This window comes from Zootoca vivipara, chromosome 13 (assembly GCF_963506605.1).
Source record: "Zootoca vivipara chromosome 13, rZooViv1.1, whole genome shotgun sequence".
Classification (NCBI taxonomy): domain Eukaryota; kingdom Metazoa; phylum Chordata; class Lepidosauria; order Squamata; family Lacertidae; genus Zootoca; species Zootoca vivipara.
In genome coordinates this window covers 45,161,491-45,187,546 of record NC_083288.1, presented here as the reverse complement: position 1 = coordinate 45,187,546, position 26,056 = coordinate 45,161,491, and the positions used below count along the sequence as shown (strand labels likewise).

At 42.6% G+C, this 26,056-nt stretch overlaps 4 protein-coding genes across 4 annotated transcripts; 1 reads left to right on the top strand and 3 right to left on the bottom strand.

Moving 5' to 3' along the window:
• Positions 1 to 589: 589 nt before the first annotated feature.
• Positions 590 to 1,528, bottom strand: LOC118095728 (olfactory receptor 10G6-like). Its single transcript, XM_035136967.1, has one exon. The coding sequence runs from the start codon at positions 1,526 to 1,528 to the stop codon at positions 590 to 592; it is 939 nt and encodes a 312-aa protein (XP_034992858.1).
• Positions 1,529 to 8,092: 6,564 nt separating this feature from the next.
• On the bottom strand, positions 8,093 to 9,022 carry LOC118095729 (olfactory receptor 10G4-like). Its single transcript, XM_035136968.1, has one exon. It carries the CDS (start codon positions 9,020 to 9,022, stop codon positions 8,093 to 8,095), a length of 930 nt encoding a protein of 309 aa, XP_034992859.1.
• A 4,771-nt stretch (positions 9,023 to 13,793) lies between these two features.
• Positions 13,794 to 14,723, bottom strand: LOC118095016 (olfactory receptor 10G7-like). Its single transcript, XM_035135861.1, has one exon. The coding sequence runs from the start codon at positions 14,721 to 14,723 to the stop codon at positions 13,794 to 13,796; it is 930 nt and encodes a 309-aa protein (XP_034991752.1).
• A 2,004-nt stretch (positions 14,724 to 16,727) lies between these two features.
• LOC118095730 (vomeronasal type-2 receptor 26-like) lies at positions 16,728 to 23,990 on the top strand. The gene is made up of 7 exons (XM_035136969.1): positions 16,728 to 16,807; positions 17,104 to 17,395; positions 19,588 to 20,025; positions 21,499 to 21,726; positions 22,208 to 22,334; positions 22,910 to 23,792; positions 23,948 to 23,990. Exons 1-7 carry the CDS (start codon positions 16,728 to 16,730, stop codon positions 23,988 to 23,990), a joined length of 2,091 nt encoding a protein of 696 aa, XP_034992860.1.
• Positions 23,991 to 26,056: the final 2,066 nt, after the last annotated feature.

Genomic DNA, 26,056 nt, shown 5'->3' with positions numbered 1-26,056 from the left:
AATTTGGTTATGTGTTTTTGTGTATTTTGTGACTCGTTTTGTTATGTCAGAATTGTGTGGGGTTTTCCCCCTAGTTGTAAGTTGCCTCGAACATGGTTTGAACTATGGAAAGGTGGCATACAAATAAAATTTCATATATACATACATGATTTTATGTGTATGCCACTGTTGCACAGTTAAAACCATGCTCAAGGCAACTTACGTTTTTTAAAAAATGTAACTACAACATAACAAAAGTAGTCACAAACATTTAATAATACCCAGCCAAATAGAATAATTTCCATATAAATCACAACAATATCTAGAATAAAGATACAGAAAAACCAACAGCACCCTCACAACAAACCCCAGCCCCATATGTATGGGGAAGTTGATTCATTCCACATTCCCTTTCCCCAATGCCCACCTTTAAGAAAACTGATTAGCTAGAAACATTCTTTAGATCACCCAAGATTCTTGTTCACCACAGACACCATTGGAAAATGAACATATTTCTATTATGCACCAACATAGTATAAGATAGCATTCCCCATATTGTCTGAGTGAACACAGCTAATGGCCAGTGAAATCCTATTAGCTGCCCAGGTAATCATTCAATTGGTGAAGACATATTCCTGCTCCACAACTTTCTTAATGCACACTTCATCTCCTTGTTCCTCAATGTATAAATGACGGGATTCAGGAGTGGGGTTACAGTGGTGTAGAACACGGCCACCACTCCGTCCAGTGGGTCTTCAGACCCTGGCCTCAGATAGATGAACACTAGGGGAACATAGTAAGTTATGACAACTGTGATGTGAGCAGCGCAAGTGGAAAATGCTCGGCGACGTCCCTCAGCGCTACGGATCCTCAGGATTGCAGAGATGATGTACACGTAGGATGTGAGGATGAGGAGGAAGCAGGTCATGGCCAAGAAGCCAATGTCTACAAAGGTCACCATCTCGTTGAGTGCTGTGTCAGCACAGGCCAGCTTAAGCACAGCTGGGATGTCACAGAAGATATAGCCCACTTGGTCCCCATGGCCATAGGGCAAGTGGAAGGTGAGAGTGGTCTGTATCATAGAGTGCAAGGAGCCCCCGAACCAGGTCCCAAAGGAGAGGCAGAGGCAAGCTTTATGGCTCATGATAGTGCCATAGCGGAGCGGCTTGCAGATGGCCAGGAAGCGGTCATAGGCCATGACGGTATAGAGGAAACATTCAGTGCAGCCCAGGAAGTGGAAGAAGAAGAGTTGGGTCACGCAACCACCAAAGGAGATGACCCCACCACCTTCAAGAAACCCAGCGACCACCTTGGGCACCACCACTGAGGAGACAGTCATATCCAAGAAGGACAAGTGGCAAAGGAACCAATACATGGGTTTGTGCAGCCGGGGCTCAAATGCCACTGCCAAGAGGATCATGAGGTTTCCGATGAAGGTGAGCAGGTAGATGAGCAGGAAAAAGAGGAACAACGGGACTCGTAGTTCATGGGGATAAGGAAACCCAACAATGATGAAATGGTACTGTCCCGTTTGGTTTTCACACTCCATGTAACTTAATGTTCACCTTAGCGTTGTTAATGATTAGACTGCAAAATCCAAACAAGGGAGAGAAGGGGTTGGTGTGCAACATCAACTGCTCAATTCTGGGTAAAATTACTTATAATTTCTAGGAGATAAAATGAAAGTACAGATAAAATTAATATTGCGGGTGGGTGGCAGATTCCAAACCGTACTCTCAATTTTCATATGGAATATCAAACGTCTAGACCTTTAGTTATATGAATTTCAAACTAGGTGTTCAAGTTTTTAGTTGGACTGCTATGCTCAGATATTAATTTTGCTGAGAATCATAGTACTGATCTCCAAATAAACAAAGTTATGTTTGAATTGATGCTTTTGAATTATGGTGCTGGATGAGACTCTTGAGAGTCCCATGGACTGCAAGAAGATCAAACCTATCCATTCTTAGGGAAATCAGCCCTGAATGCTCATTGGAAGGACAGATCGTGAAGCTGAGGCTCCAATACTTTGACCACCTCATGAGAAGAGAAGAATCCTTGGAAAAGACCCTGATGTTGGGAAAGATTGAGGGCACAAGGAGAAGGGGACGACAGAGAACGAGATGGTTGGACAGTGTTCTCGAAGCTACGAACATGAGTTTGACCAAACTGCGGGAGGCAGTGGAAGACAGGAGTGTCTGGCGTGCTATGGTCCATGGGGTCACGAAGAGTCGGACACGACTAAACAACAACAACAACATGTTTGAGCTGTAAGAGTAGGTTGTGCTTTTTGTTTTTGTTTTTGTTTTGTTTGTTTTTTTGTAAGGATTTCATCTTTCACTAACAGGTTTTTGCATTATAGCTTTGTACAGTAGCCAAAACACAAGTTAATTTTTTGTAACTCCGATTTCAGAAGACCTTGGCTGCAACTGAAAGCAGAAGTTGTTTCTGAAATTTAGTATCATCTCTGTTTACTCATTCCAGCTATTCTCCAGGAATTACATAAAACAGGTCTCATGTTCAATCCCAGGCATCTCTAGGTAGGTCTGGGAGAGACCTCCTGCCTGAAACCCTGGATTGCCACCCAGGTTTGACACAGAATATAACAGTTCTGTAGGATCCTAAGAAACAAAAATGACATTGGCTTGTCATACAAATTGGCTTGGCACACCAATCTTCCAAGCAATGCTGGAATTCAGTCTGGGAGGCAATTCTCAAACAAATATTCTCAGATCCAGAATTTGCAAAACAATTTGAATTCTGAATGTGTCTGTTTTGCTTCCATCTATTTCTTAAAGATGGGATCTTGCTAGTAGAAGGGGGCTGCCCTGCTGCCCTGCTTCTCAGTCTATTATTCAGAGGTTCACGCCCAGCCTCAGCTTTAAGTTTCATTTCCTGGGAAGTGGGGCCAGACCATTATAAATAGGGGGAGGAGCCGGTATTAGCCAGGCAGTCGGCTCAGGAGCTTCACCCACCCAACCAACCCTCCCTTTGTTAATGTTTCTTGTTTAGAGGTTAACATTTTCTTCCTGTTTAGCGGACGCTGCTACGGTCTTTGACTGGTTGTTGTTGAAGGACCAGGAACAAATTTTCCTGCATTGGCAGGTTTTGTCTTCCCCATAGCAATTCGTCACAACTTTGGCGGTTATGGCCTTGGGTGGAATCCTTTAGTCTTTTCTTCCCTATAGTGTGTGTGTGTGTGTGTGTGTGTGAAGTGGTGACTCACCCCCCCTGTGGTGGTGATTCCAGGGTCCCCTCTTAAAGGGATTACATAAATGGGTGTCACTGGCCATACACTGAAAGGTCGTCAGTGAACTACCCTGTGTGCGGGGATATGGGCTCAGCTGCCTGCCTACACTTATGTCGCGCAGAGCACCCCAATATCCCATTTACCCTAATGTGCCCCAGTTCCCTGGCTGGGGGGCTGGGAGGGATACACGCCCAAGGCCTAAGCCAAGGTCTTCCTACATTTGGAAGTTTAATAAAGTTGTGGCCTAATTTTAATGCCATAATGTTGTCAGAGTCTTTACTTCCTTTCCTACATTCCCTGGTGGCTGTCACGCCTAGTCACGCAATGCTTAACTATGTCGAACTCATCCAATCACGAAATCTTACCTTTCTGCATGATGTAATGTGAGATGTTCTGTAGCCTGCAGAAACCGAAGCTCTCTTTAATTTACATCGCAGTCCTTTTCAGTGTTTCCTTAGTCTTCTTCCTCTGCATTTCAAGACAGTCACCACTCTTAAACATGAAGTCAATGCCTAGGTGAGAAAAGAACACCAATCCTTTCTCAACTTAGGCTTGTTCACGTGTTGTTCACATGTACAAGTTTCTATGTGAAAGAGTATACACTTGTTGATCTGTACAATTCTACTGTTGTGCATAGCTGCCAAGTTATCCCTTTTTTAAAGGGATTTTCCCTTATGCTGAATAGGCTTCCTCGCGAGAAAAGGGAAAACTTGGCAGCTATGCTGTTGTGTACACATGTACACACTGTACACTCATTGAACATTATATGTGAATAGCTGTATGAGCGTATAGCTGAACAATTTGGGTATGCAGGTACACATATTGTACTCTTTTTGACTGCGACATGTGAGCAACCTGCATATCTCTTTAACCTGAAACCATAGAAGACAAAAATGTTCTCCTGTTCCAGTAAGATAATATCTAATCTAAAGTCACTCCAGAATGCATGCTGCGAGCATAACAATAACCCTCCCTTTGTCTTGGGTTATTTCACCAATGGTTCTGGGATTCACCTAGATGGTAGCATCATGGCAATTTATGTCTTCAGGCTTCATCACCACCAGTTTCCATAACATTAACCTGTTTCCCTCAGGATCACCCACAGCCAACTAGTGGGTGGGGATTTCATTTGTTTTCAAAATAAATCTATAATGATATCTCATGTTGGCAAACTATAATGAGAGGTATTGAAAGGGGGAGGTGGTGGTATGTTATTACTGTTACATTATAGATTGCATTTATGAACCACCTTTTCTCCAACTGAATCCAGGGATTGCATCAATGATTTAAAAAAATACAAAAAAATGAGGTCCATAAATAACATGACTCCTTTAAAACACAAGGTCAGTTACATCATTCAGTAGATGTCACGGATTGGACTCAAGGGGACGAGATGGAGGAGGAATGGTAGAGATCACACACTGATGCTGCAGGAGAAGAGGAATGCTGTGTTGATTTACAGCAGGGGTTTGAGGTGTTGGGATTTTCCATTCCACCTTTACTTGCAGACATGGGATTGTTACGTGTCACATGTCTGTTTACATTCCAGCTGGTGTAAGTGGAACTTCCGCGGTATTACTTTTGTTTTCACTCTCTCTCTGAGCAGACAGCAAGGAGAGATGACATGTTTCTTTGTCTTGATTTATGATTAATAAATCCGTAGTTCATAGTATGTATCCACAGCCTCAGCCACTTCCGTTGTGCAGTTTACACTGCTACTGTAAGTATAGTATGCTCAAGTCTGTGAGGCCTGAGTCACTGATTTATGTCGGAGCCAGAGGTCGATGGATCTTTGCAGTGGCACGACTGAGAAGGAGACGATCCAGTTGGGGGCTAGCCAGCTGCCCTTTTGACCCCCAGATACAGACATGAGGAAGGTCACAGCTCAGAGATAGACGAACAGAAGAGTTGGGAAGTGTTAGGATAAGGGGGGGAGGCAGAGCAGCCAGCTAACACGTTGTCACTGGAGAGTATTTCTGACCCCCCCCCTTCTTCCAGAACTCGGCATTTGTTAAGGGTGCAGGAGCAAAGGTCTCACAGACACTTGACCATGAGCTGCCACCGTAAAGGGAAATGCTGTAGCTAGGGAGGAGGGAGGGGGGCTGAGTTGGAGCAACGCCATTGTTAGGGCTTGCTGCACTCTTTTGTCTCTCACTATTATGAATGAGCAAACTCATTAAAAAGGACTCTCCCTTGTTATCTCTACCTCTTGCTATCACAAGGGGAGGAATAGACTTCCCAAACCCTGACAGTAGAGAAGTGGCAACATTCACTCCACAAACTAATGACGTACAGTGGTACCTGTACTTACAAATTTAATGCGTTCCGAATGCACATTCATAAGTCGAAAAAAATTGTAAGTCGGATCCCATAGGAATGCATTGGGAGGAAAAAATCGTAAGTCGAAGCAACCCTATCTAAAAATTCGTAAGTAGGAAAAATCCTATCTAAACCACATCCAAGATGGCGGACGGAGCTCCGTTCGTAAGTAGAAACATTCGTAAGTAGAGTTATTCGTAAGTTGAGGTACCACTGTAATGGATTTGAAGTAGGGAAATCCTCAAAGACCTATCAGTTTTACATTCCCACCAGCATATGAGATGAAGTCCCATTCAACAGATTCCTCCTGTGTTGGCGCAAGAGGCCCCCAGGGCAAAAATGGTTCTCTCCATAACTAGACATGTCTCGCCTACACATATGGTTTTCCCCCCTCTTTCATAACACTAGAACTCACGGGCATCTAATGAAACTGAATATTGGAAGATACAGGACAAAGAAAATACAGTCGTACCTTAGTTCTCAAACGCCTTGGTACTCGTATGTCTTCGCTCCTGAATGTAAGTGTTCCAGTTTGCGGAAAAAAAATGGAAGCTGAATGTCTGATGCGGCTTACACGGCTTCCAATTGAGTGCAGGAAGCTCCTGCAGCCAATCGGAAGCCACACTTTGGTTTTTGTACATTTTCAGAAGTCGTTCGGACTTCCGGAACGGATTACATTGAAGAACCAAGGTACGACTGTGAAGTGATTCTTCACACACCATGCAATTAAAGTGCTGCTATGATCAGAACATGGAATGTATAATTGGCTTTATAAATTGTATTATGGTTCGGCATGATGTGATATTGTAATAATGTGGCCCATATTGGAGTGTTCTCAATGAAAAAATAATAAAAAATGTATTTTTTTAAAAAATAAAATGCTGCCACCAGAGGCAGTGATGGCCAACAACTTGGAAGGCTTTGAGAGGATTAGACAAATGTATGGCATATAAGACTATCTATCTCGGCAGCTACTAGCCATCATAGCTATGCTCTTCCTCCATAGTCAGAGCCAGTCATGTTTTTGAATACCAGTCGCCAGACACTGCAGCAGGGGAAAGAGTGCTTGTGTGCTTGGGTCCCATTTGCAGATTTCCTCTGAGCTTCTGCTTAGTCGCTACGAGAACAGGATGCTGGACAAGATGGGCCACGAACCTGATCCAGCAGGCTTTTATGTTCTTACGCATCAAACTACATATAGACCTACAGCACTTTTGCACCTTTATTTAGTTGAAAAAGGTCTAGTGGCTTACATAAAATCAATAATAAACAATATAATTATGGCTCACAGGCTTAAAATCCATAAACAGGGGTGAGCAGAAGGCAAAGGAAGATCTTCTGGTAGATTGGCAAGTTCCTGACTCCTAATAGTTTTCCCATAGCAAACAACCACAAGGAGTTGTTGTTATCTATCATCTATCTATCATCTATCTATCTATCTATCTATCTATCTATCTATCTATCTATCTATCTGAATAAAAAATAATAACAGCTGTTTACAACATTACCATTGTTATTATTATTTCAGTTTATTGGTTGGAGACTCCAAGCAACTTGCAGAATTTGAGGGCACAAAACATGACACAAAATAAAAAAGAATGGTACATTACAATAAAAGTCGTACAATAATCTATAAACAGACCCATAAACAGCAGCAAAACTTTCAGCAAGATGGTAAGTGGTGAGCAGAGCAGAGCTGGATTTTTAGCACATATGATACTGTGCCAGGGCCAGCCAAGATGCAATTAGATTGATTAACCAGGCTATTTATTTATTATTTATACCACTTAACTGCAATTGTCTCTAAGCAGTGTACAATAAGCTGAACAAATACAATAGAGATAAACTCCATTACAAGCCAGCTATAAAATCAGAAATGACCTTAAATTCTTACTGAAATAAAAAGTTATCGACTAGACGCCCAAAGTTCCATCAGGGAGTGGCCCTGTCTCATTTCAGTTGGCAGGGGGTTCCACAAAATTGAACCCAGCATATTGAATGCATGATGCTTCATGAATATGAGGTGTGCTGCCAAATTATGGGAGACAAATAGCCGTAACTCCCCTAAAGACCTCAGTGTTCAAGCAGGGGTTTGTAGAAAGAGACAGGTGGAAGATTCAGTTTAAAACAAAAACAAAAAAACGGTGGATGGTTGGGTGGAAGGGATGAAACATCCCACCACCGTTATTCTCACAGCAACCCATGAAGTAGGTCAGGTCAAGAGATTATGAACCAGACAGAAACAGTTTGCTCCCCCTTTCATAGTACTAGAACCAGGGCCGTGGAACGAAGCTGAAAGCAAAGAGATTCAAGACAGAGGAAGGGCATTCATCATCCCATAACACTCCATTAGATTGTGAAATTTGCTACCACAGGATGTGGTGGGAGCCACTAACAAAGATGGTTTTAGAATAGGATTGGAGAAGTTGATGGAGGATACAGCAATTGAAGGCTACTGGTAATGAGGGCTACGTACTGACCAGTTTACTTGAACTCACCACTTGCCAAGCTCTCTCTCTCTCTCCTTCATTCCTTCCCTTTCATTCAGGAAGATATCTTCCCAAAGACAAGTTTCTTCATTGCCCTTTTGATTTCTTCACTCCTCAAGGAATAGATGATGGGGTTAAGTGCAGGGGTGATAGCTGTGTAGAAAATGGACATCACCTTCTGAACCGAGTTGGTTGTGGCTGGCTGCAAGTATATGAGGACACAAGGGACATAGAGGGTCAAGACCACGATGAGGTGGGCTGTGCAGGTGGAGAAAGCTTTTCTCTTTCCTTCCTCCGAGCGCATCTTCAGTATGGTGGCAACAATACGTACATAGGAGCCCGTGATCAAGAGGAAGCAACTGAGGGCGACCACGCCAACATTGATCATGATGACAACTTTGTTTATCGATGTGTCAGCACAGGCCACTTTGAGCAAAGGTGGAACATCACAGAAGTAGTGCTCAAGCTCATAAGGGCCACAGTAAGGGAGACGGAAAGTGAGGACGGTCTGAATAGTGGAATGGATGGTCCCGACGAGGCATGTTCCAGCCATGAACTGGGCACATACCATCTTGCTCATAATGGAAGAGTAGCGAAGGGGGTTGCATATGGCCACATAACGATCAAAGGCCATGACAGTGAGAAGGAAGCCCTCTGTGCCCCCAAAGAAGTGGAAGAAGTAAAGCTGAGCCACACAGCTCTGGTAAGAGATGCTTTGAGAGCCATTGATGAACCCAGCCAGCATCTTCGGAACGGTGGAAGTGGAGTAACACACGTCTAGGAGGGACAGTTCAGAGAGGAAGTAGTACATAGGGGAGTGCAGCTGAGGACTGAGGCGGATTGTGAAGAGTATGACGGCATTGCCGAGCAACGTCGAGAGGTAAATGGCAAGAAAGAGAGTGAAAAAGAAGATCTGAAGACCCTGGACTTCAGAGAAACCCAGGAGAGTGAATTTAATCACAAGAGTGAGGTTGACTTTCTCCATCTACCTTCAATTGATTGTTGTGGTCTTTAATGGCACACACCTGAATATGGGAAGAAAATGAGAATTTTGAGGAGGGGAAGAGGAGGAGGAGAAACTAACCAGTCCATTTTGATTCATTGCCATTTCAATTTTTTCAATCTTGACTTCAGTTTGCCACATTTCCACATCAAATTGGGAGCAATATGCAGATCAGGAAAACTTGGCAGCTATGCAGATCAGGTGTGCTCTCGCCCTGAAATATCTAGGTTGAGGAGATAGCCTTCTTGAAGTCATATGCATGCTGAACATTAATCTATCATTGCTTTCCCTAAATATCCCTTCAGTTTCCCATTATCCCTGACCAACGTTGACTGTGGCTAAAAGATGTTGTGTATCCAGCAGCATCTGGGGAGTGGATACCATGGTTAGGGAATACTGAGCTATGAGAACATCGATTCTTCACTATGGACCTTTTCAATTGGCAGTATTTGAACTTACCTGAACCACAAATAAGCTGGAAAAAATCAGTGGCATTGGCCTTCAAATGCACAACATAGTTGTATATCTCTGGCAGAAGATCTCCCTGTCTTTATAGAAGCTCTAGGATGACTCCAGACAATGACTCTTGCATCAAAGTCGCATGCATGATCTACAAGAACATGAGTCCCTCAGCTATGGAAATTTCCAGTTGGAAGGATTTGAACTGTTGGTAAAACTGAATGTCAGATTAGTTGTATTCACATGTCAATGCACAATATTCTTGCATCTTGCAAATACTCTGACAAATAGATCTTCCTGTATTTTTAGAGAGGGGTGATCCAAGTCAATGACCCATGCAGCTTCATTAGCTGCCTTGAGAAGGAGCCAGTATTTGCATCTTCTTCAGAAGTTGCAAGACGATTAAGGTTGGTTGGAGGAATTATGAACCCTCTTCTCACCATATCTCTGGTTCTTATTCAGCATGGGAGACGAGATTTCTCCCCAAGCATATTCTGACATCAGTTTGGTGACTCCAAGGAAAAGAACCCTAAAGGATCTACAAACCAAGTGTAATGAGCAATTACTGATGTTTGCATCATTAGTGCAGAATAATAACTACCAGTGTCAGTCAATTTACTAACATGACATGAGATAATGATTTATTGACTTTGTATACCGCCCTATACCCAGGGGTCTCAGGGCAGTTCACAGAATAAAATCAAGATATAAAATCACAAAATACATAATAAAAACAAAAATAACAGCCCCCCCAAGATACATAATAAAAACAAAAACAATAGGCCCCCCATTGCTTTCATCCAGCCTTCCAGGCTGATTTGTCCCCAGTTCTGGTTGCACATATAAATGGGGTGAAAGAAGTAATTCTTTAACTATGACATGCATGAATACTAAGATCTACCTCTATACATTGGAATGGCAGAGAGTTATTGAGGGCCAGCACTAAGTCTACTAGCTCATGGAGTTGTGAACAAATAATAATAATAATAATAATAATAATAATAATAATAATAATAATAATAAATTTATACCCTGCCCATCTGGCTGGGTTTCCCCAGCCACTCTGGGCGGCTTCCAACAGACATTAAAATACAATAATCTATTAAACATTAAAAGCTTCCCTAAACAGGGCTGCCTTCAGATGTCTCCTAAAAGTCTGGTAGTTGTTTTTCTCTTTGACATCTGGTGGGAGGGCGTTCCACAGGGTGGGTGCCACTACCAAGAAGGCCCTCTGCCTGGTTCCCTGTAGCTTGGCTTCTCGTAGCGAGGGAACCGCCAGAAGGCCCTCAGCATTGGACCTCAGTGTCCAGGCAGAACGATGGGGTTGGAGACGCTCCTTCAGGTATACTGGACTGAGCCCATTTAGGGCTTTAAAGGTCTCTTGATGGCCTCTTGCCAAAACAAAAAACAAAAAAACCCCTACCCCAGATCAGAATTGCATGTTTTGGGTCAACTTTTATTTATTACAATTGCTCCGTGCTTATTCATTACATCCATGTGAAGTTGTAGAGAAAAGAATACAAGCCACCAAGTTGTGGAAGCAGACAGTACAGAGAAAACCTAGTGTCTGAACCCAGCATGCTGCACTCATTTGCATGTTATCGTAGAGTTGGTAGGAACTCCCAAGGGTAATCTAAGCCCAACCATCTGCAATGCAGAAATCACAGGTACCTTTTGAGGTTGTCCATTCCACTCTTACCATCAGAATAGATGTTCAATAGAGTTGCACACTGTGTTTTCTTGTAACTGTTGGAATAAGGGTGCCTAGACTGCTCATGCTGCCTTGTAAGCGAGCTACCCTGCCCTCAGTTAAGGATGACGATTCTAGTTTACACGGAATGTAAGTAGCCTCTGGAGAGCAGGGGTATCAGATCTGATGAGGGAGAGAAAGGGCTTTCTGTTTGTGAAGGAGACAATATTCCAGGTCTGAGCTGGTCTCCTGCAGAATACTTCCATTAGGGCCGTGAGCATCAAAGTAAAGTGTGAAGAAAAGGTCAGTGTGGTATAGTGCATAGAGTGTTGGACTTGGGCCTGGGTTCAAATCTCCATCCTCCTGTAACAGATTAGCCCCGGGATGGAAGATTTATTACACCCTGGATTAGAAAGAGTTAATCCACCTCCAGCTTAACTGACAGTGCATCTTTAGGAGGCGGGACGGTGACCAGTTTAAAAAGGAGGGAATAACCATTTTGGCAGTTGGAAGAGGGGGAGTGTGGTGATGAAGAGGGGAGAAGAAGGTTGTGGGGCCAGGATAGTGGTGGTTTAGGTTAGGCTTAGGATAACTTGAAGTTAAAGTCTGACAGAGTTAATGTATAACTGTAACAAAGATTGTAAACTTATGCACCGTTAAGAAAAGAAAAACCTATGTTCTCAAGAAAATAAAATTAATCTTCTTTTTGTGCCAAAGAGTATCGTCTTGGTTATTCCAGCTGCGTATTAAAACTCACAGAGGTGGAGACTCAGAAAAGGGCAAAACTTACCTAGGGGAAAAGGGATAGTTTGTGTCCTAGAGTCACACAGGAAGGGCAGTATGGTGAAAACCTAGAGTGCCACAAGTTTGCCAGGGTGATATGGCAGACTGATACAAGAGGGATCTGAGTTGAGGGAGTCCCTGTTCTGTAGGCAAGAGGTTGTTCATTCAAATAGCCCTGAGTGTTTGTGAGATCAGGCCATGAAAGCTGGAATTAGACTCTCTTTACTGAGAAGCCCAGAATTGAGGGGTTTATTTTAAGGCGTAAGGAATTGAGTGGCGATTGCTTTACCCCTGTACCCTTTCGTCTCATAATCTATTGGCAACGTCGGCGAGGGGGTTCGTCGCACCTGCCAAAGAAGCTTAGTTGGCCAGCTTTGGCCAGTCACTATCTTTCAGCCTAACCTACCTCATAGGATTGTTGTGAAAATAAAAATGGGGGTGGGGAGAATCGTATGTACCAACTTGAGCTCCTTGGAGGAAAGATGGGATTTAAATGTGATAAAGAAAGAAATTAGAGTTTTCAATGTAAGGGTGGTTGTATTTGTTTCCATGCAGTATTTTATCTCTCCTAAGGACTTCTAATTTCATCAGACACCAGGGCTTACTACATTTGATCATGAAATACAACAAATAACATTTTAGAATGAGAACAGGTTTTATAAAAGATAAATAAAGTTTTGATAAATTTGCACTTCTCCAAATTGTGCAATATAGGTTTTCAACCAAAAATGTATATTAGGACATGTATAAAAATGCAAATTGCTATGTATGTATAAAAATGCAAATTGCTTGCAAAAATTTGTACATCTGGAGAAATTTGCTCTAAAGTGCTGATGATGTTTAGTGAGCACATTATTCCTGCAAACTGGTGCAGAAATGTAGCAAATTCAACCTAAGATTTGAAGTATGTGAAATTGAGAGAAACCAACACTGACAGTTTTAAGGATTCCTAAGTGTTACTGTCAATGGAGAGAGATATAGTGGGGATATATAGTGCTGGACCAACTCTGGGAAATTCAGGGGGAACCTTTCAGTCTTATGTTCACAGAGGATTAGAATCTTCTAACCATGTTTTAACTTGTCAGTTTGCATTTCTTGGTACAGAAAGAATTGATCTAATGTGTAGAGATCTTTCCTATTCTAATTAATTCAAGAGGGTTCTGGAAGCTTCTCTCTGTGAAAGAAACTGGTGCAAGCTGGATGTTTAGATGACATGAAATTTCTAGAAACAAGCAGAAGGTTCATGATGTTTGGGTTATTCCTTCATAGAAGCTGAGTACGGCTGGACAGTGCCAATCCTGAATGTATTGGATTTGTGACCATTATGCTCATTTGCCTTCAGTAGCCATAAAGCTCTGCTGAATCAAATATTAATTGCCTCTCTGGTCTTTTTTTGAGGAATCCTGCAACTAACCTTTTACTCTGCTAACTATACGTTGGAGTTCTGCTCTGGATCAATATGAGTAGAATTCATGGCACAACTATCCCCCACAAATAGACATAGGATTGTATCTAACAAAGTTATGCTCAAAATAGACACATCGAAAATATTGGAGCAAATATAGTCATGCCCATTAAGAACATAACATCGGAAGAGCACTACTGGATCATGCCCAAGGCCCAGCTAGTCCAACATCCTGTTCTCACAATGGCAAACCTATAACCCACACGAAGATCTGTGTGCAACAGCAACTCTTCCCAGTGATTCCCAGCAACTGGCATTCAGAGGGTCTACTCTGAGCAGGAGTAGCAGTGGACACAACTCATAGAGGTACAATTCATCCCAACTCATGGTCTTCTATCTACAGAATCTGCTGTCCTTCAAGAAAACACCTTCTTGAATGCCAGTTTCTTCACCATCTTCTTGATTTCTTCATTTCTCAAGGTGTAGATGATGGGGTTCAGGGCAGGTGTCACAGATGTGTAAAAGAGGGCCACAATGGTCAGGGCAGAGTGGTCAGTGGATGGCTGCATGTAAATGAATATGCAAGGGCCATAGAGGAGGAGGACTACAGTGAGGTGAGATGCGCAGGTGGAGAAGGCCTTCCTCTTCCCTTCCTCAGAGCGCATCTTGAGAATTGTGATGGCAATGCGGATGTAAGAACCAAGGATCAAAGCAAAGCTACTCAGTGCCACAACACCAATGTTCACTCTGACCACGGTCTCATTCAGAGAGGTTTCTGCACAAGCTACCTTCAGTAAGGGCGGGACATCACAGAAATAGTGGTCAAGTTTGTAAGGCCCACAGTAAGGGAGGCGAAAGGTGAGCACAGTCTGAAGAGTCGAATGAAGTGCCCCCACCAGGCAGGTTGCAGCCACCAGTCTGATGCAAGTCATGTTGCTCATGATCCCAGAGTAGTGGAGAGGGTCACATATGGCCACATAGCGGTCATATGCCATGACAGTGAGCAGGAAACACTCGGTGCCTCCAAAGAAGTGGAAGGCATAGAGCTGAGCCACACAGCCCTCAAAGGAAATGGCTCGGGAACCAGTCAGGAAGCTGGTCAGCATCTTGGGCACGGTGGTGCTGGAATAAAGCACATCCAGGATGGAAAGCTCGCCAAGGAAATAGTACATGGGGGAATGGAGCACAGGGCTGGACCAGATGGTGAGGAATATGAGGATGTTTCCGAGAAGAGTCAACATGTAGATGAAAAGGAAGAGCAGGAAAAAGAGGAGCTGGAGCTCCAGAACATCAGAAAACCCAGAGAGGGTGAACTGAATCCCCACAGTCAGGTTGGGTTTCTTCATCTAATCGTGGTTGTGTTCCAGATCATGGGAGCCTAAGTAAGAAGGTGTAACACCTAAGCAAGAAGATCAAACAAAAGCAGAAATTCTTCTCTACCCCACAGCTGCCATTAGAAAAAACGGAGAAAGAAATGTTAAACACATGTCACTATGCCATTCCTTTGCTGGGCACTGGGAAGAACACAACGAGCAGGATTTAATAAGCAGAAATATTAGATGTACATTTGATGGATGAGATGGGGTGGAGGCAAGCATGAGGATGGAAGTGGATTGGGTGTTCGGTGCCAGTAGAGGTGCTGGCAAGTTGAGGATAGGCTCCTTCTAGGGATGGAGGAGAAATTTGGTTCAGTTCACATCTGAAGGCAAACCTACCTAATTTACATTTCCCAGCCCAACTCACAAACCAAAATGCAGCCATTCATTCAAAGTTCTCACTTCTCTGAATTTTGCAATCCAATTAGGCTCGCCATGCATCAGAAAAATTCCTGACATGTCCTAGTTTCCAGGTGTAAAAATGGTGCCAGGGGGGATTTTTGCAGAATTGGGAAAATGTGATGGAAAAAGCAGCGGTAAGAGCTCTAAAAGCTTAAAATAACTATTTTGGAGGAAGGTTTCCTCAACAATGTGGGTTTCTTCCCCCAAAAAATCCAACAACTTTGTGAGTGTCAGGAATTTTACTTTTTGAAATATGGCAACCCTAAATACAGTTGTCCTGCCATGTAATGTGTACGACAATGAACGAACATTAGTTTTGCACCCCTATGTTAACGCAAAAACAAACTTGAATCTGATTTACGTTTGCCAGAGTAAAACAAAACAAAGCAAAACAAAAAAACATTTCGAAGACTCATCCAAGCTACCTTTCCTCCGAAGGGCTACAGAAATCAAACCATGGGTACGCCTGATGTCAAGGCTTTTGAAAGTCCCTTCTAAATTTTAATCCATTGCAGTTGATTGCTTTATCGTCACGAAGGAATTTATGGAGGCTCTCCTGTTGTGCATCTTGAACATGGGCTGGATGGAAAGAGAAAACATTTTATAAACATTCTGTAACCCCAGGGAGACAACCAAATAATTCCCCTAAGAGTGAAGGTGCTGAGACGCAGGCAAACATGTGTTCATAAAATATATTGATTTATTTCCCTTGCTATTTCCTAAGCAAGGCACAAGATTAATGTTGCATTAAGAGGGGGTTCATAAGGAGTGGACTGTAGGTTCATTCCTTATCTAAGATTCTATAGTGCGACAAATATGATTACATTGGCAGTTCCCCTTCTGCTAGTGCTTTTCTTCTAGAAAAACAGTGCCAGTACTCACTATGAAGTTGTTACACTAAGTGCCACATTTTTAACCAGTGCTTTTCACCTGGGAAAACAGGTGCCGGTACTACATAACCTTGAGTACCATCAGAAAAAAGCACTGCCTACTGTTTATATGCCATAGACTCCAAAAGCACTGCACAATTGATATTCTTCCCTGTAATTATTAAAATTACAATAATCAATTCACATGGCCAAGGCTCCAGAAGTCAGAGTGGAAAAAGGCTCAACAAGCAAGTCTGAAATGGTTATAAGCTCCCCAGTGCTTCATAGGCAGCTATGGTAAGGGAGGAGAGAGAGAGGCTGGGCTTTGTTACCTATCAGTTACTGTATCAGTTTCCCTCTTTCATATCAAATCACTACGTCCTATTTGGCATCCAAGGCATTCTGTTGTGACAGTCTTTAAGTTGACAATAAGGTGGATACGTGTCCCTTAAAGTGCTAAATTGACAGAGTCAGCTGCCACCCAATTTGTTTTATTCAGATCAGGTGGAGGAGAGTAATAATACTCTAGAGAGAACCAGGGGAGTCCATGCACACAAGAGTATTTGCCATCAGGATGTTGCTCCTTGTGCTTCTGCTGCTCCCCAATCTGGTGTCCCAAGTACAAAGTGTTAAATGCACAACTAATAATTCTGTTCATGTTCCGCATGAGTGGTATGAGCCAGGTGACCTGGTCATTGGGGCAATGGCATCTCATATCTGTTATATAGTCCCCAAATTATCCTTCGATACACACCCTTCCCAAGTCTTCACTGATACCCCAATGTAAGTAACGAGTATTTATTTTTATTTCATTTATTTCTGAAATGTTGAATCTGACTTAAAATAACTTTGATTGATTCGGAATAAAAGCTTTAGAACTGTGTTTTTTTAGAAATCTCCAGGCACACAGGCGCTTTAATATATTCTTCTGAAACAGCGGTATAATACTATTCTCAAAACAAATAAATAAACCTTTCTGGTTGTGTCCTCTCTTTACAGAAAGGCAAGTGAATCTCTCATATCTAGATTATGCACACTCTGTAATTTTCCCACTAAACAGTAACTCAATTCATTTGCAGAGTGATGACAAAGTTTTACCAGCACATCCTTGCTTTGGTGTTTGCTGTCGATGAGATCAACGAGAATCCCAGGATGTTGCCCAATGTCTCTGTGGGATTCCACATCTACGATAACTATTATGATTCAAAGATGAGCTACCGAGCCACCCTAGACCTGATCTTTAAAGCACATCACTTTATTCCCAACTACAGGTGTGGCGTCCAGAAAAATGTAATAGGAGTCATTGGGGGACTTAGCTCTGATACCTCCTGGTGCATGGCAAACATCTTAGATCTTTTCAAGATTCCACAGGTAGAATATGGGGTTTGAAAAGAAAAGAAAAATTTTCATGCCATAATTCACTTTTCCTTTCCCTGCTCTCGAAACCTATCGATCTTAGCTGCCAAGTTTTCCTTTTTCTCGCGAGGAAGCCTATTCAGCATAAGGGAAAATCCCTTTAAAAAAGGGATAACTTGATAGCTATGCTATCGATTCATAACTATGGAGTGGTAAAATGGAAAAAGTAAAAGGGGCTGCAATTGGGGTGGGGAAATAATATGCATATGCAACAATGTTTATGAGAGGGACAATTTGTAGATGTAATAGAATATTGCTGTAAAGGTGCATGGTTCATAAATGAGGTGTCTAATCTCAATTTTTGATGTTAGCACAGGCTTACAAATGCATAAATAAACACTGCTCCAAAGCCCACAAAACCCCTTTGACGCGATCAAAAAACAATGGGGGGATAATATATGCTCCAAAATTAACCCCACACAATGGACTAGAACATGGTCTAAATGTCCCTTTAAATCCATATCAGTGAAAAGAAAAGAACTCACTCTGAAAGTCACTTACCAATGGCACCTAACACCATGGAACCTGGCAATGATATGCCCAGTAACCTCACCAAAATGCTTGAGAGGCTGCACTTCCACAGGCCCATATGTCCACATGTGGTGGGAATGCCCCCAAACCCAATTCTTCTGGACAATAGTCACACAAGATATAAGCAAAATAACAGGTACTAGAGGCCACCCCAGAACTGACCCTACTGAACATCTTCCAAGATAACAACGTCCACTCACACTATAAAGAGCTTGTAACCCACCTACTCTCAGCAGCCACAAACATCATAGCCAGACACTGGAGGGACCTGTCAGGAACAAACATGGAACATTGGTATCAAGTAGTATGGGAAACAGCCTTCCTAGAAAAGCTAGCCAATAGACTGAAACTGACACGGGGAGAAATAGAAGAGGATGTCTTCATTCTGGTATCTCCCCTTGATCACATACACAGCCCAATAAGACAACAACACAAACACACCGACAGTATACGATTCAATAGGACTAACTTAAAACCAACAACCCGCGCTCACACACATGCAAACAAATCCCACTGCAGCCAACTAAAGACAATCAACCACACCCTAGACAACGCCAACCTCACTCACCACCACGAAAACATAACAAGTGAATAGAAAAATAACTTACCCAAGTGATGCTGAAACAAAAACCCCACGCATACACTAAGTAAAAGAACATGTTTGACCACCCCACACCCTCTCTCCTCTCCCCGCCTATTTTCTTCCCAACCCTATACTGCATATAACACCAATATCTCACAACAAACGTAACTGATCTGTAGAAAACACAAGATGGAGAAAGAGACAATGTGTGTGCTTTTGTAAATGAGGAAAATCTTTAATAAAAAAAGACAAATGCATAAATAATTCATGACACGTTACCTAATAAAGTCCCTCCCATTAAAAATCAAGATTTTCCATTCGTAGGGATGTAGGATGTTATTCGGCATTATTAATTTTCCGAGGCTAATTGAAAACACTATTTATAGTTACTGTTACGGCATTTGGCATTTGGCCTTCTGCAGAGTTATATAGTAGTGTCAGTACTGGGCTGTTCTCCTGCATTGTTGGATTTCATTCTTTGTTGTTATAACCTTGGCTGAAAGTTTTTGGTATGGTATTTCTGTATTTTACTGATATTTTATATGGTGTGGTTGATTGTGCTCAGAGAATAATAACATATACAGTCTAATGGAGATCTTCAGGATTCCCCAAGATATCTTCCCGAGAGAGTTCTTTGTAGATAGAGAACCAACCTCTCCCAACAATCGCTATAAAGGTTAGAGAGCAAAAGTGCATGGTCAACCATTTCTATTGCTCTGCCTTCGCCTTGGAATTTTGTTGAGTCACCCACCTAGCAGTATATTAACATGAGCCATGATAAATGCTCCCCTGTTCTTGGAGACTATCAATGTGTACAAGTATGAAGATCTGATGATGCCACAATAACAATAATAAATATGCAGAAACCATTGAGCAATATTGTCTTTGTTATCTATGCAAATTGAGGTTGGTGCGGTCCCCAAACTTTGTACAGTAGGTAGGGATACAGAGGTTTTCTATTTATATTCAAAGAAATTTGAATAACATGAGTACTTTTTTGCACTTGGCTATGGTTGGCTTTTCCCTTCTCTAGATTTCATATGGTTCATTTGAACAAGCCATAAATGATCAAACCAAGATCCCTTCTTTCTACCGCATGGTCCCCAATGAAGACCTTCAGTATCAGGGAATTATCCAGTTACTTCTGCATTTCAGATGGAAATGGGTTGGGCTCGTGACTACAGCTGATGAAGCTGGTGAACATTTCTTACAGACAATGGAACCCATGTTTTTCAAGAATGGAATCTGTTCGGCATTCACAGAAAGAGTTGAACTCAATCTGCATTATAATGGTAACTTACTAGAAATGCTGGGTAACTCAAGGATTTTGTTACCAACTTTCAAAACCAGCAAAGCCAGTGCAGTTCTTGTATATGGAGAAAGTAGATTTAATATATGGTTGTCAAGTGCTTTAAGCATAATGGAGTTCACTCAGCTACTATTTCCTCAAAAGAAGTCACGTGAAGGAAAAGTATGGATTACAACAGCACAACTTGATTTCATATTATATAGCCTTCAAAGAAAATTGAATGTTAATATCCAAATGCTCCATGGTGCTATATCATTTGCAATTCACTCCATGGAAATTCACAAATTTCAAGACTTTCTTCAGAATATACATCCCCATTGGAGAGACACAGATGGTTTTATCAAAGATTTCTGGGAAGATGCATTCGGTTGTTCACTTTCAAATTCCACTATGTCAGCAGACATTAGAGAATGTACTGGAGAGGAGATGCTGGAGAGCCTTCCTGCACCATTTTTTGAAATGAGCATGACCGGGCAAAGCTACAGTATCTATAATGCTGTCTATGCTTTGGCACATGCCTTAAATAGCAAGCACTGGGCTGGAGCGATCCGCAAGAGCAGAGATGCTAAGGAAAAACTCTCTCCTCAATATGTAGAACCTTGGCAGGTAACGTTCTCTCTTACAAAGCATTTGCTGCATTGATCCATTACGTTAGTAAGCATTTAATTATCAGTAAAGAAATAACAGAAAAGGACTTGAGAAATTAGAAAGCAACCTTGAGTCATTTTCTTGTATAAAGCATGAGAATTAGAATATTTCCTTAGAGACCAACTAAGTTTGTCATTGGTATGAGCTTTTGTGTGCATGCACACTTCTTCAGATACACTGAAACCAATGACAAACTTAGTTGGTCTCTAAGGTGCTAATGGAAGGAATTTTTTAATTTTGTTTCGACTATGGCAGACCAACACGGCTACCTACCTGTAACTAGAATATTTCCAATCAAGATACTAAACAGATTTTAGATGGCACAGATTTTCATAAGCAACAAACTTAGAGATGACACACATTTTACAGGGAGCAGTTGCACGTACAGGCAACATCATTTAAAGCCAGAATAACCTCTAGAAAACCATTTAAAAAAACATCTTAAGAATTGCTGTACTTACTGGCAAGGGACAAGTGTGGCTCTTCCTCTTCCTCCTCCACTCCCTCACTGAATGATGCTTCAGATGCTACAAGGACCAAAGAGTTTGAGATTGTGCAGCTTTGAAGTCAGTGAGGCCACAGTCACACCGTTCTCCTTCTCAGACATATTAACAACAGAAACTAATGAAAGGTCCAGTCAGATGTTCACATGTTCCATTCCTATGCTTAGAGAGCATGATGTTTGAGAACATGAACAAATTCCTTCCCTTTCTTGGATCTTGACAATGGCAGGTCTCAATCAAAAAGGTCTATATACTTAACTCTTTCACATTTATTTATGGAAGTCTGTCAACTGTTGAATTTACACTGATTCATATTTTCCTAGTCTTCCCATATGAGAAATTGAAACAAGTATGCTCTCCATTGTAAACTGAAGTGTTTAACTCTTAGAGGAAAGGGATTTAATACCATCTAGGAAAGCTATTCAACCATCATAATCAGACTATGACAATGCTGTATTGAACTTTTGATTCTCTTTCCACCTAGCTACACTCATACCTGCAGAGAATCTCATTCAACAACAGTGCTGGAGATGAAATTAAATTCAATGAATATGGAGAGTTGGCAGCTAGCTTGGATATTACAAACTTGGTCACATTCCCAAATACATCGTACATCAGAGTCAAAGTGGGAAGGTGGGATCCTCAGGCCCCTCCCGGCAAAGAGTTCACCATTAATGAGGACAGAATCAAATGGCACAGAGGCTTCACTGAGGTACAGAAATAACTGCACAGGCTCTGAAATTCCATAATTAAGACTCCAGTCTTAGAATCAAGGAGTAGAATCAAGGAGTAGCCCAGACTTAAGAAGTTCTTGCTGGTCAAATGTAGGAACCACCAACCCAAAGCATTTCTCTCCTATAAGGACTCAGTCCCCATCCCATCCATCACTGTCTTCAGACACCTGCCCAGCACCTTCACTACCTCCTCTAATTCCAATGGAATGAAGAGATAGAGCTAACATCATCAGCAAACAGATGACACCATGAGCCAGATCCAAGGATATTATTCCTAACAGTTTTGTAGAGATAATAAAAAGCACAGGAAACAGAATGGCATAAAATAGGATACTACAACCCCAAAGCATTGCAGTGGTTTCCTCGTACTAGTTTCTCAAATGACCCGCCAAGTAGGAACAGAAATAAATCCCCCAAAATATTGTCTTCATATTAACCTCTTCCTATCTCTTTGAATAGGTGCCACCGCTTTCTATATGTAATGACAACTGCCGTCCTGGTTATGGGAAGAAAAGGAAGGAGGGAAAGAAGTTTTGCTGTTATGATTGTGATCCATGTCCAGAAGGAATGATCTCAAATGAGAAAGGTGGGAGATGTCATCTTAGGCTATACCATTTTTTTTAATAAGCTCTGAACTCTTTGCCATTAAATTGATGGAGGAGGGAAGCCTTAACTTAAATAGATGTGTTGTTCTCATTGTTAATAGTTAATATCAATTTAATTCTATCCTAAAAACACATTAAAAATATTTTTAAAAAGAGGTAATATATTTTACCTCCAACTTCTACAAAGTTACAGTGGAAAAGAAGTTGTAGTTTCTCCTGTAAGATTTCGGTTGTTTGACAGGAGGGTGAAAGTCTCATTAATCTTGCCTTTCTGAGCTCCAAAGATTTCTGCTGTAATGTATTTCTCATTTTGCTATCACTACATGTCGTTACAACAAAAAGGGAAGGGGACCAGTAAAAAGAGATGTCACCCATGTAGAAAATTGCAGATTTGATACAAAAGTTTTGATTTTCATGCATCTAGGGCAAAAGAAGGTGGGCCAGAAGTTCTTAAACATTTTGAGATAGAAAACTCTATCCTAAAATTTCAGTGAGGAAATTCTTAAGAATAGTATTGGATGCTTCAAAATGTCATGCATTCTTTATTTGTTTTCAGACATGGAAACATGTGTCAGTTGCCCAGCAGATCAGTATCCAAACAATGACCAGGATCTATGCATAGCTAAAATTCCAAACTTCCTGGGCTTTGATGAAACCCTGGCCATTGTTTCAACTTCTTCTGCGCTTCTGTTCTCTCTGATCACAATTTTGGTGCTTGGCATCTTCATTAAGCATCGTGATACAGTCATAGTCAAAGCCAACAACAGAAGCCTGACCTACGGTCTCCTTATCTCCCTCCTCTTGTGTTTCCTCTCATCTTTGTTGTTCATCGGAAAACCTAATATGGTGACCTGCCCTCTCCGACAAAATGCTTTTGGCATTGTCTTTTCTGTGGCCCTCTCCAGCATCTTAGCCAAAACCATATTGGTGGTTTTGGCATTCATGGCTACCAAACCAGGATCCAGGATCAGGAGATGGGTAGGCAAAAAACTGGCTTATTCCATTGTCCTTTCCTGCTCTGTGATTCAAGTAGGGATCTGTGTCTTCTGGCTGGCAACCTCTGCCCCATTCCCAGATGTGGACATGCACTCAATGACCGAAGAAATCATATTTCTATGTAATGAAGGGTCAGACCACATGTTCTATTGTGTTTTTGGCTACATGGGCTTCCTGGCCACTGTCAGCTTCACGGTGGCCTTCCTAGCCAGAAAGTTGCCTGACACTTTCAACGAAGCCAAGTTCATCACCTTCAGCATGCTGGTCTTCTGCAGCGTTTGGCTCACCTTCATTCCAACGTATCTGAGCACCAGAGGAAAATACATGGTGGCTGTGGAGATCTTCTCCATCCTGGCTTCCAGTGCTGGCCTGTTGGGTTGCATCTTTTCCCCTAAATGCTACATTATTGTGGTGAGGCCAGATCTGAACAACAGAGAGCAGTTAACACATAGAAAGTTATAAAAGACAGAAAAATTTGTGGTTCCTTTAGGTCTGAGGCTTAATGGACTTGCTGGCAGGTATCACTTTCCCTGTATTTTCTCAACCAAGACCCTACCAGAAAATTTACTTTCCCTTCTTACCCTTCTCCTGAATACTGCAAACAGCCTAATTCTGAGTCAGAGCAGTTGTCTATCCAGTGAGACTGTGCACTGGATTTGGCACAGTCCTGAGCTAGGTTGAGAATATTTTGAAAACACTGGGCATCAGTTAAGTCAAGTTAGAGCAGCTATGTATCACTCAAGGTGTCACGAACACATCTACCCCACGTAGAGAAACACAGCATGAGTTAGGAAGCAGTCAAGCAGCTGGGAGCAGTCCCCTTCCCCTCCCTGTGACATGGATTGGAATGTAGATAAGGTGTTAGAAGAGAGTGGGAGGGAGAGAAGCCACATCACTGAAGAACAGGCAGCCTTGGAAAGCAGGAGGGGTAGCATTTCCTCAGCGTAAGAGGAGGCAATCAATCCCATGAGCCCAAAGAAACGAAACGAACCCAGAAATGTAATGGTCATAGGTTCATGATATTCTGCAGAACCAGGGGCACTCCTCAGAAGGGTCAACTGACTCGTAAGACACAGAAGCTTGGTTAGATGTCCGAGGTTAATTGTATTATAATAAATTAAATATTACAATTACGGCATGCGTGCTGTGTTATCAAGATGGCAGCCCAGGCTCCTGACACAAGGTAAAGATAGATGCCTCAGAATATTCTAGGGTTTTCAGGCAGTGGTGCATGAGGCAGGAACTAAACTCAGGTATTAAGCTGGATAACCTGTGAAATAAACTAAACCTAACTGAGCTCTGGGTGTGTCTTCCCATGATAATGTAGGAGATTGGCTGAATGATTCTCCTTCCTACCTGATGCCCCACCCCATATCATCTTTGCCTTCACTGGCTTCATCCAGTGTACCTTGGACTTTTTGGAGGGCATCATGGGATATGAAACACATAGCAGTTGAATACAACACTCCTAGAATGGACATGTTGGGGGATGCTTTGTACCACTCAGGAGAAAACTTCCTGTTTCCTCCTGAGGTAGGACAAACTTCCTCTGCATGTGACTAAATGTGGGTGTGGCCTGACCTGAGGATGAGACCACACCTCCTCCTTCTGCTCTCTCCTCCATTTTCAGAAGTGACTGCCTGTTCACAGTCACTTGAGAATAACTCCCTTATGGGATAGTTCCACATGTATATATACTTTTGTAACCCAAGTCTGCCTTCAAGGAACCAACTCTGAACTGAATGATTGTGAGTAAACTACTTTTATATTGACTTTAACGAAATTGTCGTGTCTATTCTTTTTAAGAGGGACAAGAAGGAATCTTTTGTGTTTCTCCAAAAATAAGACACCATCTAATATTTTTTTTTCTCAAAACAAACAAACACGGTGGCTTATTTTTTAAATTTATTTTTTTAAAATTAAGTATGGTACAGTTTAACCTACAAGGTTAAACTGCCTATCACTATGGCTTATTTTCGGGGTATGGCTTATTTTCGGAGAAGCACGGCACCTCAGGTTAAGTACTTAATTGGTTCAGGAAGTCATTACTTAACCCAGTGTTTCTCAACCTTTTTTGGGCCACGGCACACTTGTTCTATGAAAAAAAATCCCGCGGCACACCAACTCTGTGCCGCCCTATATTTAGTTTAGTTTGGAGGGGAAAAGCATGCCACTGAAGAACTGCTGCACGGTAGCCAGGCGGACCCACCAGGCGCTCTCACCTGGATTAGGGGGTGGCGAGGGGCCCTCTCCTCCCTATCTTTCCCTTTTTCCCTCACCTGGGGGGGGGGCTCCCTCCTTTTCCTCTTCTCCTGCGGCGGCTGGGGTGGCGACGGCTGCGGCGACGAGGCAGGGCCGTCGCGTCGTGGGAGGTCCCGGGCTTCAGAACTTTTCCCGGCCGCAGGCGGGCTCGCTGGGGGGCTTTAGCGGCTCCCCGCTTGATCCGCCGGGCGATTCCGACGCCCACGCGGCAGCCGTGGAGCCCAGGGGTCCGTCGATCCTCCAGCCGGGCGCTTTCAGTGTCGCTCCGGTGGGGTCACGGGGGGGGGCCTCCAGCGGCTCCCCGGTCGATCCGGCGGGCTCACTTGGCGCCCGTGTACCGGCGGCAGCGGTTCCGGCGGTCCGGAGGCTAGGCTGGCGGCACGGGCGTGCTGGTTGCTCTCAGGAGCTTCGCGCTTGCCTCGCCGGAAGTCCGTCAGCAATGCAA

Bases quoted from the DNA above. Each gene is read 5' to 3' on its own strand.
- LOC118095728 (XM_035136967.1), bottom strand. From the start codon at position 1,528: ATGGAGTGTGAAAACCAAACGGGACAGTACCATTTCATCATTGTTGGG.
- LOC118095729 (XM_035136968.1), bottom strand. From the start codon at position 9,022: ATGGAGAAAGTCAACCTCACTCTTGTGATTAAATTCACTCTCCTGGGT.
- LOC118095016 (XM_035135861.1), bottom strand. From the start codon at position 14,723: ATGAAGAAACCCAACCTGACTGTGGGGATTCAGTTCACCCTCTCTGGG.
- LOC118095730 (XM_035136969.1), top strand. From the start codon at position 16,728: ATGGCATCTCATATCTGTTATATAGTCCCCAAATTATCCTTCGATACA. The intron at 16,808-17,103 runs GTAAGTAACGAG...ATTCATTTGCAG, and splicing joins GTCTTCACTGATACCCCAAT to AGTGATGACAAAGTTTTACC. The intron at 20,026-21,498 runs GTATGGATTACA...CTTTCCACCTAG, and splicing joins AGAAGTCACGTGAAGGAAAA to CTACACTCATACCTGCAGAG.